This window comes from Paroedura picta, chromosome 3 (assembly GCF_049243985.1).
Source record: "Paroedura picta isolate Pp20150507F chromosome 3, Ppicta_v3.0, whole genome shotgun sequence".
In the NCBI taxonomy this organism is placed as follows: domain Eukaryota; kingdom Metazoa; phylum Chordata; class Lepidosauria; order Squamata; family Gekkonidae; genus Paroedura; species Paroedura picta.
In genome coordinates this window covers 51,112,018-51,126,885 of record NC_135371.1, presented here as the reverse complement: position 1 = coordinate 51,126,885, position 14,868 = coordinate 51,112,018, and the positions used below count along the sequence as shown (strand labels likewise).

General features: G+C 42.4%; 1 protein-coding gene across 2 annotated transcripts; it reads left to right on the top strand.

Moving 5' to 3' along the window:
* The first annotated feature begins 545 nt into the window (after window positions 1–545).
* CNBP (CCHC-type zinc finger nucleic acid binding protein) lies at window positions 546–9,256 on the top strand. Of its 2 annotated transcripts, none has more exons than XM_077325669.1 (5): window positions 546–778; window positions 6,555–6,674; window positions 6,834–6,926; window positions 7,046–7,244; window positions 8,090–9,256. In XM_077325669.1, exons 2-5 carry the CDS (start codon window positions 6,572–6,574, stop codon window positions 8,205–8,207), a joined length of 513 nt encoding a protein of 170 aa, XP_077181784.1. In that variant the 5' UTR covers window positions 546–778; window positions 6,555–6,571; the 3' UTR covers window positions 8,208–9,256. The 2 variants fall into 2 exon arrangements, with proteins under 2 accessions (XP_077181784.1, XP_077181783.1); XM_077325668.1 differs by having other exon boundaries at window positions 7,043–7,244.
* Window positions 9,257–14,868: the final 5,612 nt, after the last annotated feature.

The following is a 14,868-nucleotide window of genomic DNA, read 5'->3' as shown; positions in this document are numbered from 1 at the left end:
TGTCTCCCCCTGTATGACGTTTGCAACCAGACGGGGCACATTAATATTACACACTGATGCAAATGCTCAACGGGCTTAAGTCGAAGACTTGCAGGTATACTCCACGCGCAGAACAGCCCGGAGAATCCAGGACGGGCAACTTGCGTCTTTCCATCCGCAGTGATAAGCCCCAGCCTCTTGACAGACAGCTCGGCAGCACAATGAAGCGTCGCTTGGGTCAGCCCAGCTGCGTCAGCAGGCCGAGGGTGGAGGCAGGGTTGCGCGAGCCAGAGTGAAGGCGCACTCTCCTGAGGGAAGGCTGGGCGGGACGGACGGACGGACGAAAGAAAGCGAGCGGGAAGGACGCCCCTCCCCCATCGCTTTCCCTGTTCATTCCTCCCATCCCTCTCGCCCAGCCCCTCCTCCCCGCTCAAGAGGGGCATAATAAACGTCGGAGATTCCGGTAGGCGGACTCCTCCCCCCTTTCTGCGGAGCTGATTGGTCCTTTCTATCCTGTCGTCAATAGGCCACGCGGAAGCCACAGCGCTCTGCCATTGGCCGCGCTGGCCGAATAGGGAGCCGTGCGCAGATCGGCAGGGAGGGCGCGTGGGGTCGTGTGCAAACCGCGTGTGGCGCAGCCAGCAGGGATTCAACGGCAGCAGGAGCAGCGCGTAAGAGGCCAGTCAAGTCTCGCGCGCGTCCGCGTGTTTGCGTTACGTAGGGGGGGAGAGAGAGAGAGGGAGGAAAGTCTGCCGCTCGCTCACCCGCTCGGACGTCCCGGCCTCCGCTCTACCGAGAGGTAAGAAGCAGCGACGGAGGGAGGCCGCGGGAGGGGAAGGAGGCCTCGCGGGATGGCGGCAGGCCGAGCCGCGGGAGGAGCGCGCTGCCTTGCTGCGGCCTACTGCGCGGGAAAAAATGTTCTCTGGCTGACGGGGGGGGGGGGGGCGCGAGGCGAGAGGGCCGAGGCGGCGCAGGCCGGACTTCTCCGCCTTCCCGCCTCGCAGTTGGTCCGGCCCCTCTCGCAAGTGGAGGATTTCGGGAACTCGGGCGGGGGGGGGGTTGCGATGGAGGCAGCGCCGCAGGCCAGGAGGCGAGGGGAGGCCGCGTTTTTCCCGCCCTCCGCGGAGGGCCAGGGGAGTAAAGGCTGCCCATCTGGAGGGAGGCCAGGGAGGCTGACGGCGTTGGGCTGAACCAGGAACTGCGTGCTGAGCGGCCTTCTACTCAGGAGGGGGGGGGGGAGAAGAAGGTGGCTCTCTTTGCTAGATCGGTGGCGCCCCTGCCTGCCCGCCCGCGCATTCTCCACGTGCTTGGCGGAGTGACTCTGGAGCTGGGCTTTGGGCGCTGCTGCCTTCTCCTTTTACTCCTTCCTTTTTTCTTGTTCTTCTTCTTCTTCTTTTTTTTTTTTGAAAAGCGCCTTTTGCGTATTACTTCTGACTGCGGGTTAGAGTTTTATGATTCCCGAGCAAGCTTTATTGCTTGCTGCTTGTCTGACGTGATCATGAAGCTATCGTGCGAGAGAAAGGGAGGGAGAGATGCAGAACGATGTTATCGGTGTTTACTAGGAAGCAAAGTGGTTTTACTTGAGTGGGTTACTCTCAAGTAGGTACACCCATGAGTATCAACTCTGTAGAGTGGGTGAGCATTTAGTTACCCTGACATGCATTGTCAGGGTTCTTTTAAAATTGGAATTTGCGTATAGCTCACTTACCCAATGAGATTCAAATTGGATTGTGTAGTGTAAATTAGTATCAACAGGATAAAACATAAGATAGGTAATGGAATAGATCTAGGATTATAGCGGTCTGAAATAAATGAACAAGTAGACATGACAAGTGAAGCAATGCAGAAAATGCTAAGGTTTAAGTGACTTTGGACACATGTATAACTATTTCATTTTTGGTAGGTTACATGGGGTCTTGTAGGTTAGGAAAGCCAACATTATTGGCTAGTGACCATCATTGGGAAGGCCACACCTAAGCATCTATATGTCATTGAATTTTGGCTTATCAGTACATTGCTATTTTATGTAAAATTGGCAGCTGGTCAATAGCAGGTAGTGTGTTGAATTTGATTATACTTTATTCAAAGTTTGTATGTGACAAAATTTCATTCTACAGAGTTTACGCTATAACAAACTTGTGCATATTTATGATGTATTCTTGGGCTCCTTGCAATGCAAAGTAGTTACTCTTCAGAAGTTTGATAGCTGTTTGGAAGAATTATAATAAGGCAGGATAGTAGCATCCTAAGAGTGATTTGTAGAAACATTTAAAACTTCAGATAGTAGTAATCTGTTGACAAAGGAGGGGAAAAATCAGTTGTCTTTCCAGTTAAAAAATATTTTTTTTAATTTTTAAGGGGACCATGAAGCATTTCCATATGTGAGCATTTGTGTAGCATTTGTTTCAAAAGAAAGGTGGTTGGAGTCAGTGATCAGTGACCTTGGAACTTTGTAGTTCTTATTATCAAACTGACAGTTGTGTTGCAATTAAAACTCCCAGCACTTGTGACATTGTGGCACTGAGCGTTGATGCAAGATGTTGCCTAACTAGTCTGAAAAATTACATCAGGTTAAAGCCAAATTGATTTCTTCCGGTGGTGATTACCATATTTAACTTGCCAGATGTCCAAGGCAAGTCTTGGTATAGTGTCTGTTCAAGTTTCATAGGCAGGCATCTATCAAATGGTGTCTTTATTATAGTTACATTCTGCTGCTGAGTGAGGTGCCCAATTGTATCTTACCAAGAAAATATTGCTTGATAGCCACTCAGCAGCAGGTGATTCTAGACAGTTTGCTAGGTCTTGACCTAGACTTAAGAATGACCTTCATGTTCATTCTTGAGATTAATATCTGGGCATTTTAAAAAAGAAACCCTTGGTGTAACATTCCTTTGACTGTTAACAAAACTATTTGTCATGACAGTTAAATAAAGCTTCTCTGACCTCATTAACTCCATCAATGCTGAATCTTGAATTAGTTTAGTAAAAGGATTATCAGTCTGGATGAAACCTGCACTGATCACGTATAGACAAAACATTGAGAGAGTTATTCTTTTAACATAATTATAATCTCTGTGTGTAAAGGGGCTGTTAAGTCTCTGCCCTGAGCCAGGGAATTAATAACAGGTGGTTTACCATTGCCTTCCTCTGCATAGTGACCCTGGAATTCTTTGGTGGTCTCCTATCCAAATGCTAAACAGAATCTACCTGCTTAGCTTTTGAGATCAGGCTAGCCTGGGTTATCTAGACTTGCTTTCCAATGCTTGCATTTTGAAGGTAGCATGAGTTAACAGAACTGTCCATTAATTCCTTGCCCTGTTCACACTGTTTGAAGTTAGAACATTTAAATTGCTATGGTGCCTTTAAATTAATACCATGAAACTACCAGACCCTTCTTGGGTTTTTTTTTTGCAAACATCTGAGTTAAATGAAACATCTAATCACACTTGATGTAGTGGTAGACACTTGAAGTCTGCATAACTGGACCACCTCTAAATGCTTTCCAAAATACTGTTCCTGCATAAAAGGAGCTCTGATAGGTGAATGATGACATCCTCCAAGTATAGCCTATTGCCTTTCCATTCCTCTGAACCTTCCAACAGCGCCTTTCCTGCATGTGCTAATAAAGCTGCTCAGACGCAGGATGACTATAGACAAGAATTTTATTTTAAAGTTGCAAGCAGTCTCGGATGTTAACTAATAGTGAGATAAAAAGGTCCAAATACATAACACAAAGTAGTATGTAAATAATCTCCAGAACCCAAAATACTGTTACAAATGTACAAATTTACAAATCTTGGAACACCACTGTGTGTTGCTATACAGGGCACATGTCCTCAGACCTTTTGTTTGGCCTTTGGCAGATAGTTTGGGAGCCGGCTTGGTGTAGCGGTTAGGAGTGCAGACTTCTAATCTGGCGAGCTGAGTTTAATTCCACGCTCACCCACACGCAATCACCCGGGTGAACTTGGGCTTGCCACAGAACTGATAAAGCTGTTCAGACTGAGCGGTAGTATCAGGGCTCTCTCAGCCTCACCTACCTCACAGGGTGTCTGTTGTGGGGAGAGGGAAGGCAAATGTGAGCTGCTTTGAAACTCCTTCTGGTAGAGAAAAATGGCATATAAGAACCAACTCTTCTTCTAGCTACTATTTCATGGTCATCCCTAACCCTATATCTCCAAAGTCTTTTGATACGGGCAACAGGGTATCATCTCTTACTTCAGAAACACTCAAAATGCCACCAAATAAGAACATGAATATAGACAGAAAGGCATGTTTGCTGGAGAGGTAAATGCAGTTGTGGACCTTTGGCCTTTCTGAAGACAGTTCTTCAGTTCACTCTTCTCCACATCCCACCTCCTGTGTCTAAGATGTAAGATACAACCCCTGTAAGGAGTGTTTCCTTATAGGAGCATGTTAGGTCTCCATATACTCTTTGAGAGTGTACTGGGTGTAACAAATCCAGAAATGAATGTCCAAGGGTGAATTTGGACTTCGGGGTCAGCATTCATTAGCATGCTGCTGCTTGGACACAACTGAAATAGCATATTTTTTTGGAATTTGGCAAGTTTGAAATACAAATAACCACTTGTATAGGCTTTAGTTGAATAAGACAAGAATAGAACAACTATGAAGTGGCCAGAAAAGGAAAACTTGAGCCAGGAACACTTAGATATGAGGGAAAGGTGGTATTGAGAATCTTTAAAAAGGCAGAAGATGGGAGGAATGAATGAAGCAGGGAATTTAATAGAAGAAATGGAAGAGGGCTAAGAAAGGCAGGCAGTGGAGAAATTAGTCACAGTGAGAAAATAAGGTCTTGTGTATATCGAAACCTGGAAAATGCATTTGCCTAGTTAGAGTGGAGCCATTCAGGTTGCATTTTAAGTAATTATGGGAGACTTACTGATAAGATGCATCTGTCATGCTTTGGCATTAAATATAGTCAAAGGATCCTTTCACAATTTCTTAGGCTTTTCCCCAAGTACTTGATTCCATCTGATTTGTATGGGTGGACAACATAGTGAAAAGCCACAGGTGAAGAGAGTTTAGCACTCATTTAATCATTTAATTTAATGTGCAAGCCAGCCTTTTTCAACCTTTTAACTGCATAATAGCCCCTAAAACATTTTGCACGCCCTGAAGTGATGTCAGCTGGTCACATCTCCCTGCCATGCCCCCTGAAATGATATGTCACCCTCTCTCTCTCCCTCCAAAAAAATATCCCACCTAACTCAAAATAATCCAACCAACCCCAAAAGGATTCACCCTGTTTGGCAGTGGAGGGATGCGCTGCCAGCTGCTGGGACCGAAATGCCAGGCTGCAGTGGCGAGTGAGAGCTAGGCTTCAGTCCCTACTCACATGTCCCCAAGCTCTGAAGTGGTCCATTGGCCTGCTTTGCCTAGCCAATCCTGAGGTGGGCTTAGGCTCCCCTCTCTACAATTCACTCAGAATAAAAAAATATATCAAACAAAACCCAGCAAATCACAAGTGGACACACTGCACTAGACTCCAGCTGCCACTAACAGTTCAACCATGATAGAGTTCAGGGTTCTGGAGTAACCCTGGGGTTACACATAACCCTGGTTGGGAAACTGGTCTAAACTGGTTGATGTGCATTTGCAACTGTTTCATCCCCAAAGTGATAAGAACAAATAAGAGCACTTGATCTGAACTTTTACATGCTGAAGCTATATTGCTGCAGAAGACTGTTAAGCATTTTCTGATACCTTCTTGATGTATGGTATTAAACTGCTTGTTTTAGCTTAACCTAACTAAGTTCCACGTTTGAGCATTTTTTAATGAGGGGGGGCTATAGTTGTGATATCTGTAGTAGATTCTTGATCCTATGGCGTGTCAAGTAAAAAGTGAGTTTGCCTTCTAAATATTGCTTTTTTGTTCTGATTCTCTTATGTCCCTTTTTGAGATGTCAGGTTTTTAACAAAACTTATATTTTGAGTTAAACCAGGGCTGAACAGTTGTTTCTGCCTGTTCACAGATCAGAGAGGAAGATTTAGTGGTCTCAACACTATATTTTCCATAGTGAATTGCAGTATATATCGTCTAATTCATCCATGTTCACCCAGTTACTGGAGAATGTTTCAGACTATGTTAATGTAGCTTTGATTTTGCTTTGATTTGAGGGCAGCATTAGGTTTTAAATTTGTGAGGTTTTTAATATAAACTCTTAAAAAGTAAGATACGTATATGTGTCTTTCCATTATATTTGCATAGATCTATCGTAAATATATAGGAGCATTGAGGTTCTGAAAGTAAGCTGCTCCAGTTTTCTTTTAGAACTGCTCATAAATGTTACTGGCCACTGCAGAGCAGTTAAGGCTTTCTTACCACTTTTATTGTGTATCTAAAGTGTAAATGTTGAAGTGAGCTTTTTTGATGGTGCTATTTGATGACCTCAAATTAATGACAATGCTGATAGAGTTTGGTCAGTGGATTCATAATGAAATAAAGGCCAGGTTTAATTTGGGCAGTGGAGATAAGGGCTTGGAAAAAGAAATGATGAAGATAAACTTGTGACATGTTGAACATGCTGTAACTATTGCTTTCTCATTCTTAGGAAATCTAACTGCAGCAATGAGCAGCAACGAGTGCTTCAAGTGTGGGCGTACTGGCCATTGGGCTCGGGAATGCCCAACTGGAATGGGCCGTGGCCGTGGAATGCGAAGCCGTGGCAGAGGTACCTTCACAAGATGCTTTATTGTATATAGGGTTTTAAAGTAGAATGCTTACACTTTCCCTAACTATTGTAAAAACCTCCAATTTTTAACATTTGAAAAAAGACACTATTGTGTGTTTTGGACTTTGATTTCTAAATGCTTTTTCTGTTTGTAAACAGGCTTCCAGTTCATGTCGTCATCACTTCCAGACATTTGTTACCGCTGTGGTGAATCTGGCCATCTTGCCAAGGATTGTGATCTTCAGGAGGATGGTAAATATCACTAAATTTTAGGAAACAAATAAGAGATTAAACATTGTGTTAAATACACGTTCCCTTACTCCATCAAGGTTTTATAGTCTTGTTTTGTTTTCTTTCTCTTATTGTGGAAGCCTGCTATAACTGCGGTAGAGGTGGCCATATTGCTAAGGACTGCAAGGAACCCAAGAGAGAGCGAGAGCAGTGTTGCTACAACTGTGGCAAACCTGGCCACTTGGCTCGTGACTGTGACCATGCTGATGAGCAGAAGTGCTATTCTTGTGGGGAATTTGGACACATTCAGAAGGACTGCACCAAAGTCAAATGCTATAGGTAAGAAAGTCTTACAGCTACAAAAATGAACATTAATTACATTAACCTAACTCTTAAATTAGGTTAAGAGCCTCTTGTGGCACAGAGTGGTAAGGCAGCAGACATGCAGTCTGAAAGCTCTGCCCATGAGGCTGGGAGTTCGTTCCCAGCAGCCGGCTCAAGGTTGACTCAGCCTTCCATCCTTCTGAGGTCGGTAAAATGAGTCCCCAGCTTGCTGGGGGGTAAACAGTAATGACTGGGGAAGGTACTGGCAAACCACCCCATATTGAGTCTGCCATGAAAATGCTGGAGGGCATCACCCCAAGGGTCAGACATGACCTGGTGCTTGCACAGGGGATACCTTTACCTTTAACTCTTAAATGACTGACTCCGCAATTATTCTATATTTGAAGGAAGGCTATCTAAACATTTGTTCTACCTTTTCAAAATAAAATTGTGAAGGTAAAACGGAGGAGAACTAGGTTGCCTTAAGCACCTTGCAGAAAAGCTAAGATAACAATATGATAGGGGTTGGTGTTGGCTTTTCACTGGTATGACTGCTTGTATCTGGGAGGTAGCTAATCACAGAAGATTTGTATTTTTAGACATTTGCAATTTTGTGTCTTTCCTTTGGCAGTGGCTAATTTATCTTAGTACTTGTTAAATTTCAGTTGTGTAACTTCCTAAAAAATGTACTATGTTCCTTGTTTCTTTATGTGTATGGACTGTATTGGCTAGACAATCTCAGTAGTAGTCTAGGATTAGAAACAGTAAATAACAAAGTAACTTTAGTTTCAGTTTCTAAAAAAAAACACTGACATTTCATTAGATTTACTCTGCTAAAATGCTATTTTGTCTAATTTCAGGTGTGGTGAAACTGGCCATGTAGCCATCAACTGCAGCAAGACTAGTGAAGTCAACTGCTATCGTTGTGGCGAGTCAGGACACCTTGCACGGGAATGCACAATTGAGGCTACAGCTTAACCGTTTTCCTTTGTCGCCCCTCCTTTTTCTGATTGATGGTTGTATTATTTTTCTCTGAATCCTCTTCACTGGCCAAAGGTTGGCAGATAGAGGCTACTCCCAGGCCAGTGAGCTTTACTTGCCGTGTAAAAGGAGGAAAGGGGTGGAAAAATCGACTTTCTGCATTTAACTACAAAAAATGTTTATGTTTAGTTTGGTAGAGGTGTTATGTATAATGCTTTGTTAAAGAACCCCCTTTCCGTGCCACTGGTGAATAGGGATGGATGAGTGGAAAGAGTTGAGTCAGACCAGCAAAGCCTCCTTGGGTTCCATGGAAATGATCGTATGCAGGAGGAAAACTGGAAGTGTCTGGACTTCCACAGTAAATATTTTATTACAGTATAATGGCCTTGGATTGTCTGACCTCAGTTAGCAGTATAATGACATCAAATGATATCTGTATGGGGCCTTAACTAGAGCATATAGCTAAGTGGGATAAACAAAACAATGCACATGCCTGTTACTGGCCATGAGAGTGAGGGAGAAATCGAGAACTGGAGTAACAGTAATACAATAAGTGAGTGTCTAATATGAGATAACAAGGTAATGGAAAACGTTAAATAAATACTTCAAACTAAATCAAACCCAAAACATCAGTGCTTAGAGCATACACAATTTGGAGCTATTCAGGACTTGAAAAGAAATGCATTTTCACAGAAATCAAGAAGTTATTTTTGTATACTATATCACTTAGACAACTGTTGAGTTTCATTTGCTTGTAATCAGTTTTTAAAGTCAGATGGTAAAAGCAATTGAAGTCCTAGAATATAGAAATGTAATTTTAAACTATCAATAAAGCTGGAGGAGGAAGGGGAGTTTGGCTGAAGTTTTTTTGTTTGTTTGGGGTTTTATTTTTCAGATATCTAGTGCAAAATACCATATAGAAAAAGGTAAATGTGGAAAAATAAAAGCTGAGCATTGGGGTTCTATTGTACCACAAATGTATTATACAAAGTTACTTCCTGTATCATTTAAACTGTAGAACTGTCAAATACATCACTTCAGCAGCATTATTTGCTTTTTTGTTCTCTGTAGACATAGTGCAGAATGAATTATAGGAAAGCTGTTCTTTATGTAATCTGTCTATGTGTAGGACAGACTCTAGACAAGGCTGAGGAAAATGGACCAGAATCTGTTGATGTTTTCTAGTCTGGGAATGTATAAAAAAAAAAAACTTCTAAGACCTGATACCAGCCTTAGACATACAAGCAAGAATTGCTGAAATGAAAAGTGAAAACACAGCAGCAGTCATCCAGTGTATGATACCTTATTACTTGCTCAGCACTGCTCTAAGATCAGATCAAAAGAAAGTGCCTATCTTTTTTTCATCATGAAGTGTAATTGTTATGTGCCTTTAGGCTGTTCAGGAGCCCTTGTAATGCTCACAACCAATGCCTAAAATAGAAACCTGAGACAAGAAAGGCTGAACTTCTGTGTGCCCTCCATTCTGTTACAAATAGAAAAAGCAGGATATTCATTGCCATTTTATACTTCAAAGATTTACAGCTCCTGACCACCAAAGTCGCAGCCTCTGCATTTTTAACTTCAGTAGAAGAAGAGTTGGTTCTTATATGCCACTTTTCTCCACGAGGAGTCTCAAAGCCACTTACATTCACCTTCCCTTTCCTCTCCCCACAACAAACACCCTGTGAGGTAGGTGAGGCTGAGAGAGCCCCGATATTACTGCTCGTTCAGAACAGCTTTATTAGTGTTGTGGTGAGCCCAAGGTCACCCAGCTTGGCTGCATGTATGGGAGGAGCAGGGAATCAAACCCGGCTTGCTGGATTCGAAGTCCACGCTCCTAACCACTACATCACGCGTGCTCTCTAAGTATGAACCTTATAAGAAGTGAAACTAATAAAAGCTGTTCTACCAGTTCTGATGAAGTGAGCAATCTGCTAACAACATGATCTTATTTTCTAAACAACTTTTGGTTATTTCAGAATTATCCAATAGCAATAAAACTCTGGTTAATATCTAGGGATGTGTATTCAGTCTATCCGAGCTGAAAAAGTACCCCCCAAAATACCGTACCTGTATTTTCCAGATATTCTTTTCATCCATATAAATACCAGTTATCTATCTGAAATGGGTGAGCCTGAAAAATCTTGAAAATATTTGGGATTTTTCAGGTCTGTTTGATAGTTAGACACTGAATACACTATTTGGGGCTAAGATAGGCACTGCAAGCCCTCTAAAACAGTGGTTCCCGGGCCGTGGCCCAGTGCCGGGCTGCGGCTCACTCCCCCCCCCCCCCCCGAAGCAAGAAGCTTGTCGGGCCGCAAGCTAATTGGCCGCTTCGACGGCTGATTTCCTTGCGGCCTGGAGGGGTGGGGAGAGGAGAGGGAGCCACGCCCGCCAGCATGCCAGTGGCGCAAACGCGCATGTGCGTTTGCGTCCACCGGGGGCGCAAACGCCCCTGCTGGACACGCACACGTGGCTGCCGTGCGTGCGCGGGGCCCCGGGTTGCCCTCCCCCCCCAGCACAGCGGTCCACGGTCTGCAAAAGGTTGTGGACCGCTGCTCTAAAAGACTTCTAACTTGACTCTCAGCTTGCAGAAGATGTTTAAAGGGACCATGTTCCCTTTAAATGCCTACTCTCCATTAGAAACTGCAGGATGGGGACAGCTTTTGGGAGGCTCATAGAGTTGGATCTCCTGTCCAATCTCTTGGAAAATGGGGTGTTTTTTTAGGAGAAACACTAGCAGCTATGCTACCAATTTGATGTGTCCCCTCAAAGAACAGCTCCAGATACCCTTGGATCAGTTTTCCGTTATACCTTACAGGGGCCACTGACTAATCGTTCCCATATAGTATAATAGAGTTGAAAAATTCCAGGACAAATGCCAATAAGGGTGCTGGCTTGGGAATATTGGGAAATAAAAAAAGCAGAAAATACCAACTTTTTCTTAATGCTAACTGAATAACATAGAAGTGAGGGATATCCAGATTTAACTTGCAAAACTACAAATTGGATTATTTATCAAATATTAAAGCTGTAATTCTTTAATATACACCATAAACTTCCATGTTATTTTGAAAGGTTGCTGACTGTACCTACTTTTATTGAGACTGTATACTCTGCTCAACATACTTTGAAAGCTGAATTGTATGATCTGTATACAAATTGTATATTTCAGCTTTAGGTAACTTGCTTGCTTCTATGCAGGAGGCAGGGTAAAGTTCAGTATAATGTCAACCAACAGAAGTCAAGATATCTCAGGAGGAAGAAATATGCCTGAAGTAATAAGCAAGCTTTTCAGAGTTTTCATAGTCATAAGGACTTATTTATGGAAATGGAGTTTGTTGTTGCTTCCCTAACATCATTTTTGTGCCAGTGCTTCTGCATACTTAGTCCTACATATGACTTTGTTAGAATACTGGAGGTATTTGTGAACTAGTAATAAATGCTAGCACTGCTGAGAGTTCAAAGCAGATGTCATTGATGGAGCTGTGTGGCTATAAACTTAATGCATTATCATTAGAGTTGAATTAGCAGTACTCAAACTGGGTCATACTGGAGAATAAAGGAGTTGGTTGCATGTCACCTTACAACATCAAATTTTCCCTTCAGGCCTCACTCATGAGCAAGCTTGCTTTTCCTTGTGACAAGATTAAAGATTCACTATTCTGCTTCCTTGTTAAAATATTGCTTTTCCTATAATGTGAAAAATACTCTTACAGCAACACATGTTCATGCTTCAAAAATGATTACTTTGGTTGAAACATTTCCAATAATTACTGCAGAGCAGTTTTTCCAAATATTTGGTAGGTTTGAAACACTTCTACCTGGCAAGATGTAGAACATTTACTGAAAGGGAAAGTTGTTGGAAAATACTATGCATCTCTGCAAAACTGTCTTTGTTAAAAAAACAAAACAATTGCCAATAAAACTATTACCATAGCATAAAACAACTTTTAGTAGCTTAAAATGGAGTTCACAAACCAGTCCTTGGACTAGAAGCAGGCCATAAAAACAGTTTACAAATGGAATATCTTCAGTTAAAATTATGGGTAAAAATGTTTCAGTGTTGTGCCTAAAAGAAAGTACCCTAAGGTGAATGCCAGAAAAAGCACCGCTGAAAAGGCAACTTGGTAGCTTCATCAGCTCTGCAGTGGATTCACAGTTAAGTTCTAGTCTATGATTAATTAACTTTCAAGCCTTGGTTTGCATAGTGCTTTACATGAGCACTATTCTGCCCATATATAACACCTGTAAAACAGCACATTATTCAGGCAGTTGGCAACCCAAGCTCAACCTGATGATGTTTAATGTGGGAACCAGGAAGCATATGCCATCAAAAGTTCTAATTCTTAACATGGTACTAGCTATGCATAGTTTAGAGACTGGAGCCACGAACAGACAACACAGATAATTCCACAAACTTGAGAAGCACCTCTGGTTTGCAGAAAAGTTGAAATAATAACAATATTGGTACCTTTTAAAAAAGCATACCCTCTTATCTCAGTCGTGAGGGTTGCTAGGTAGTTGCAACAATACTACCAGCCATCATATGTTGGTTTCTGTCATTAGACAGGAGCAAGAAAGGCCCTTTCCAGGACTATTTTGGCCTCCCAGCCCACCACTGTTCTGTCCTACTGTCCTGAAGAGAGGACTCAATAGAGTGAGGAATCACACTGCCCCCCTCTCCAGCAACTTGCTACTATGTAATTTGCACAACTCATTAGGTGCAATCCTGGCTACAACTGAGCCGAGCCTGTTGTTGGGAAGGAAGGTATATAAGCTTATAAATACACTGATGCTATGCAAGTTGTCTGGTCCTAGCAGTAGCAGCCTCTGACTGGGCAGGGCTACCACATAAATAACTTGAGTGATTTGCTAGTGCATGACTTCTGGTGGGTAGAGTGTCAGACTAGGATTGGTTCAGATCTTGACTCTGCCACAGAAGCCTGCTGGGTGACATTGGGCCAGTCATTCTCAGCCTTATCTACATCACAAGATTGTTGTAAGGATAACGCACAGGCATGCAGAATTGTGTAACCTGGGTTCCCACTGGGGAGAAGTCTGAAGATAGGAGGGGACCTGAAGACCGGAGGGGATGAAATAAAGGTTGGTGAGTGGGAAAAGGAAGGGGGATATGGAAGCTGCTAGAAAGATAAGTCACATGGGGAAGTAGTTTGGTGGGGAACTGCAGAAGTAACCTGCAAATGTTTGTGGGTTCTTTTCTTGTTTTATTTTAACAATTATTTTAGTTGTTGGTTAAAACTGCTGATCCAGGATGCCAAAGAACGTTTGGTTAATTTTCACATATGTAGGAACCTAACTTTACATGGTTGTTTGAACTAAATCTTTTAACAATTGCATTGTTTCACAATAATATGTGTTTGCAGTTATCAGACATTTTGATCATTATATCTTTTAATAAATTAATGCTTTAAAATACTTAAGCATTATTTGTCTGGTCAACTGAACACTTCTAATCTGGTGAGCCGCGTTTAAATCCCCCCCCCCCCCAAGCAACCAGCTGCATGACCTTGGGCTTGCCACAGCACTGATAAAGCTGTTCTGACCGAGCAGTAATATCAGGGCTCTCTCAGCCTCACCAACCTCATAGGGTGTCAGTTCAGGGGAGAGGAAAGGGAAGACGAATGCAAACTGCTTTGAGACGCCTTCGGATAGAGAAAAGCGGCATATAAGCACCAACTCTTTTTAAATTGGCTAGTCAAAAAAATTGCTAATGCTGTTAAAATGCTCAATTAAAAATAAAACAAAATTTGGATTTGGATTTCTACATGTGTAGAGTACACCCATTAGATCATACAAAGAACAAAATATTTATTCACTTAGTACATATCTGAAATTGTTAAAATGAGTGATATAGTTGTTTGAAACTGAAAAACAGTACCACTTAGGTCCTGCATGGAATAAGTTTGATTTGAATTTCTTGGTTTTGAAGACAGTCCACATATGTTTCTTTGGTATCGGTGTGATAATTCATTGAAGTTCATGCTCAAGTATACAGTATATTTGCAGCCCCCTTACTGGAGTGTTGTGGTTAAGAGTGGTGGCCTCTAACTTGGAGAACTCGAATTCCTCACTCTTCCACATGCAGCCAAGTGGGAGACCAGTCAGAGTTCTCAGAGCTCTCAGCCTCCCCTACCTCACAAGATGTCCATTATGGGGAGAGGAAGGGTAGGTGATTGTAAATTGCTTTGAGACTCCTTCAGGTAGTAAGAAGTGGGGTGCAAAAATCAGTTTTTTCTTATGCGCTCCCCCTTCAAAAGTTTGAGGACCACCTTGATTGCTGTGAATGACCCTGGTCATCATTAGGTATCTCTCTAGTCAGCCTTTGTAATGTAATACTGTGATGCTGTGATCCCTGAATTTTGTCCCTTTTTGTCTGGCTTTCTTCCTAGATTTCAAACCTTCTCAGTGTCCCATTGGTATTTAATATATGGCAACAGTGGCGATTTTTATCAGCTACAGACTGATATTTATGTATTTCATCCAGTAAACCACCTTGCTGACACAAAAGGTGGTTTATTACATATAAAAATCAATTCAAATTAACAGCAGACACCTCCAGCAAGTAGAAATACTCAGATTACAGAACTGGAAAACAGTGCAAATAAAACCTGTCTAAGGTTGTGATTCACCAGAA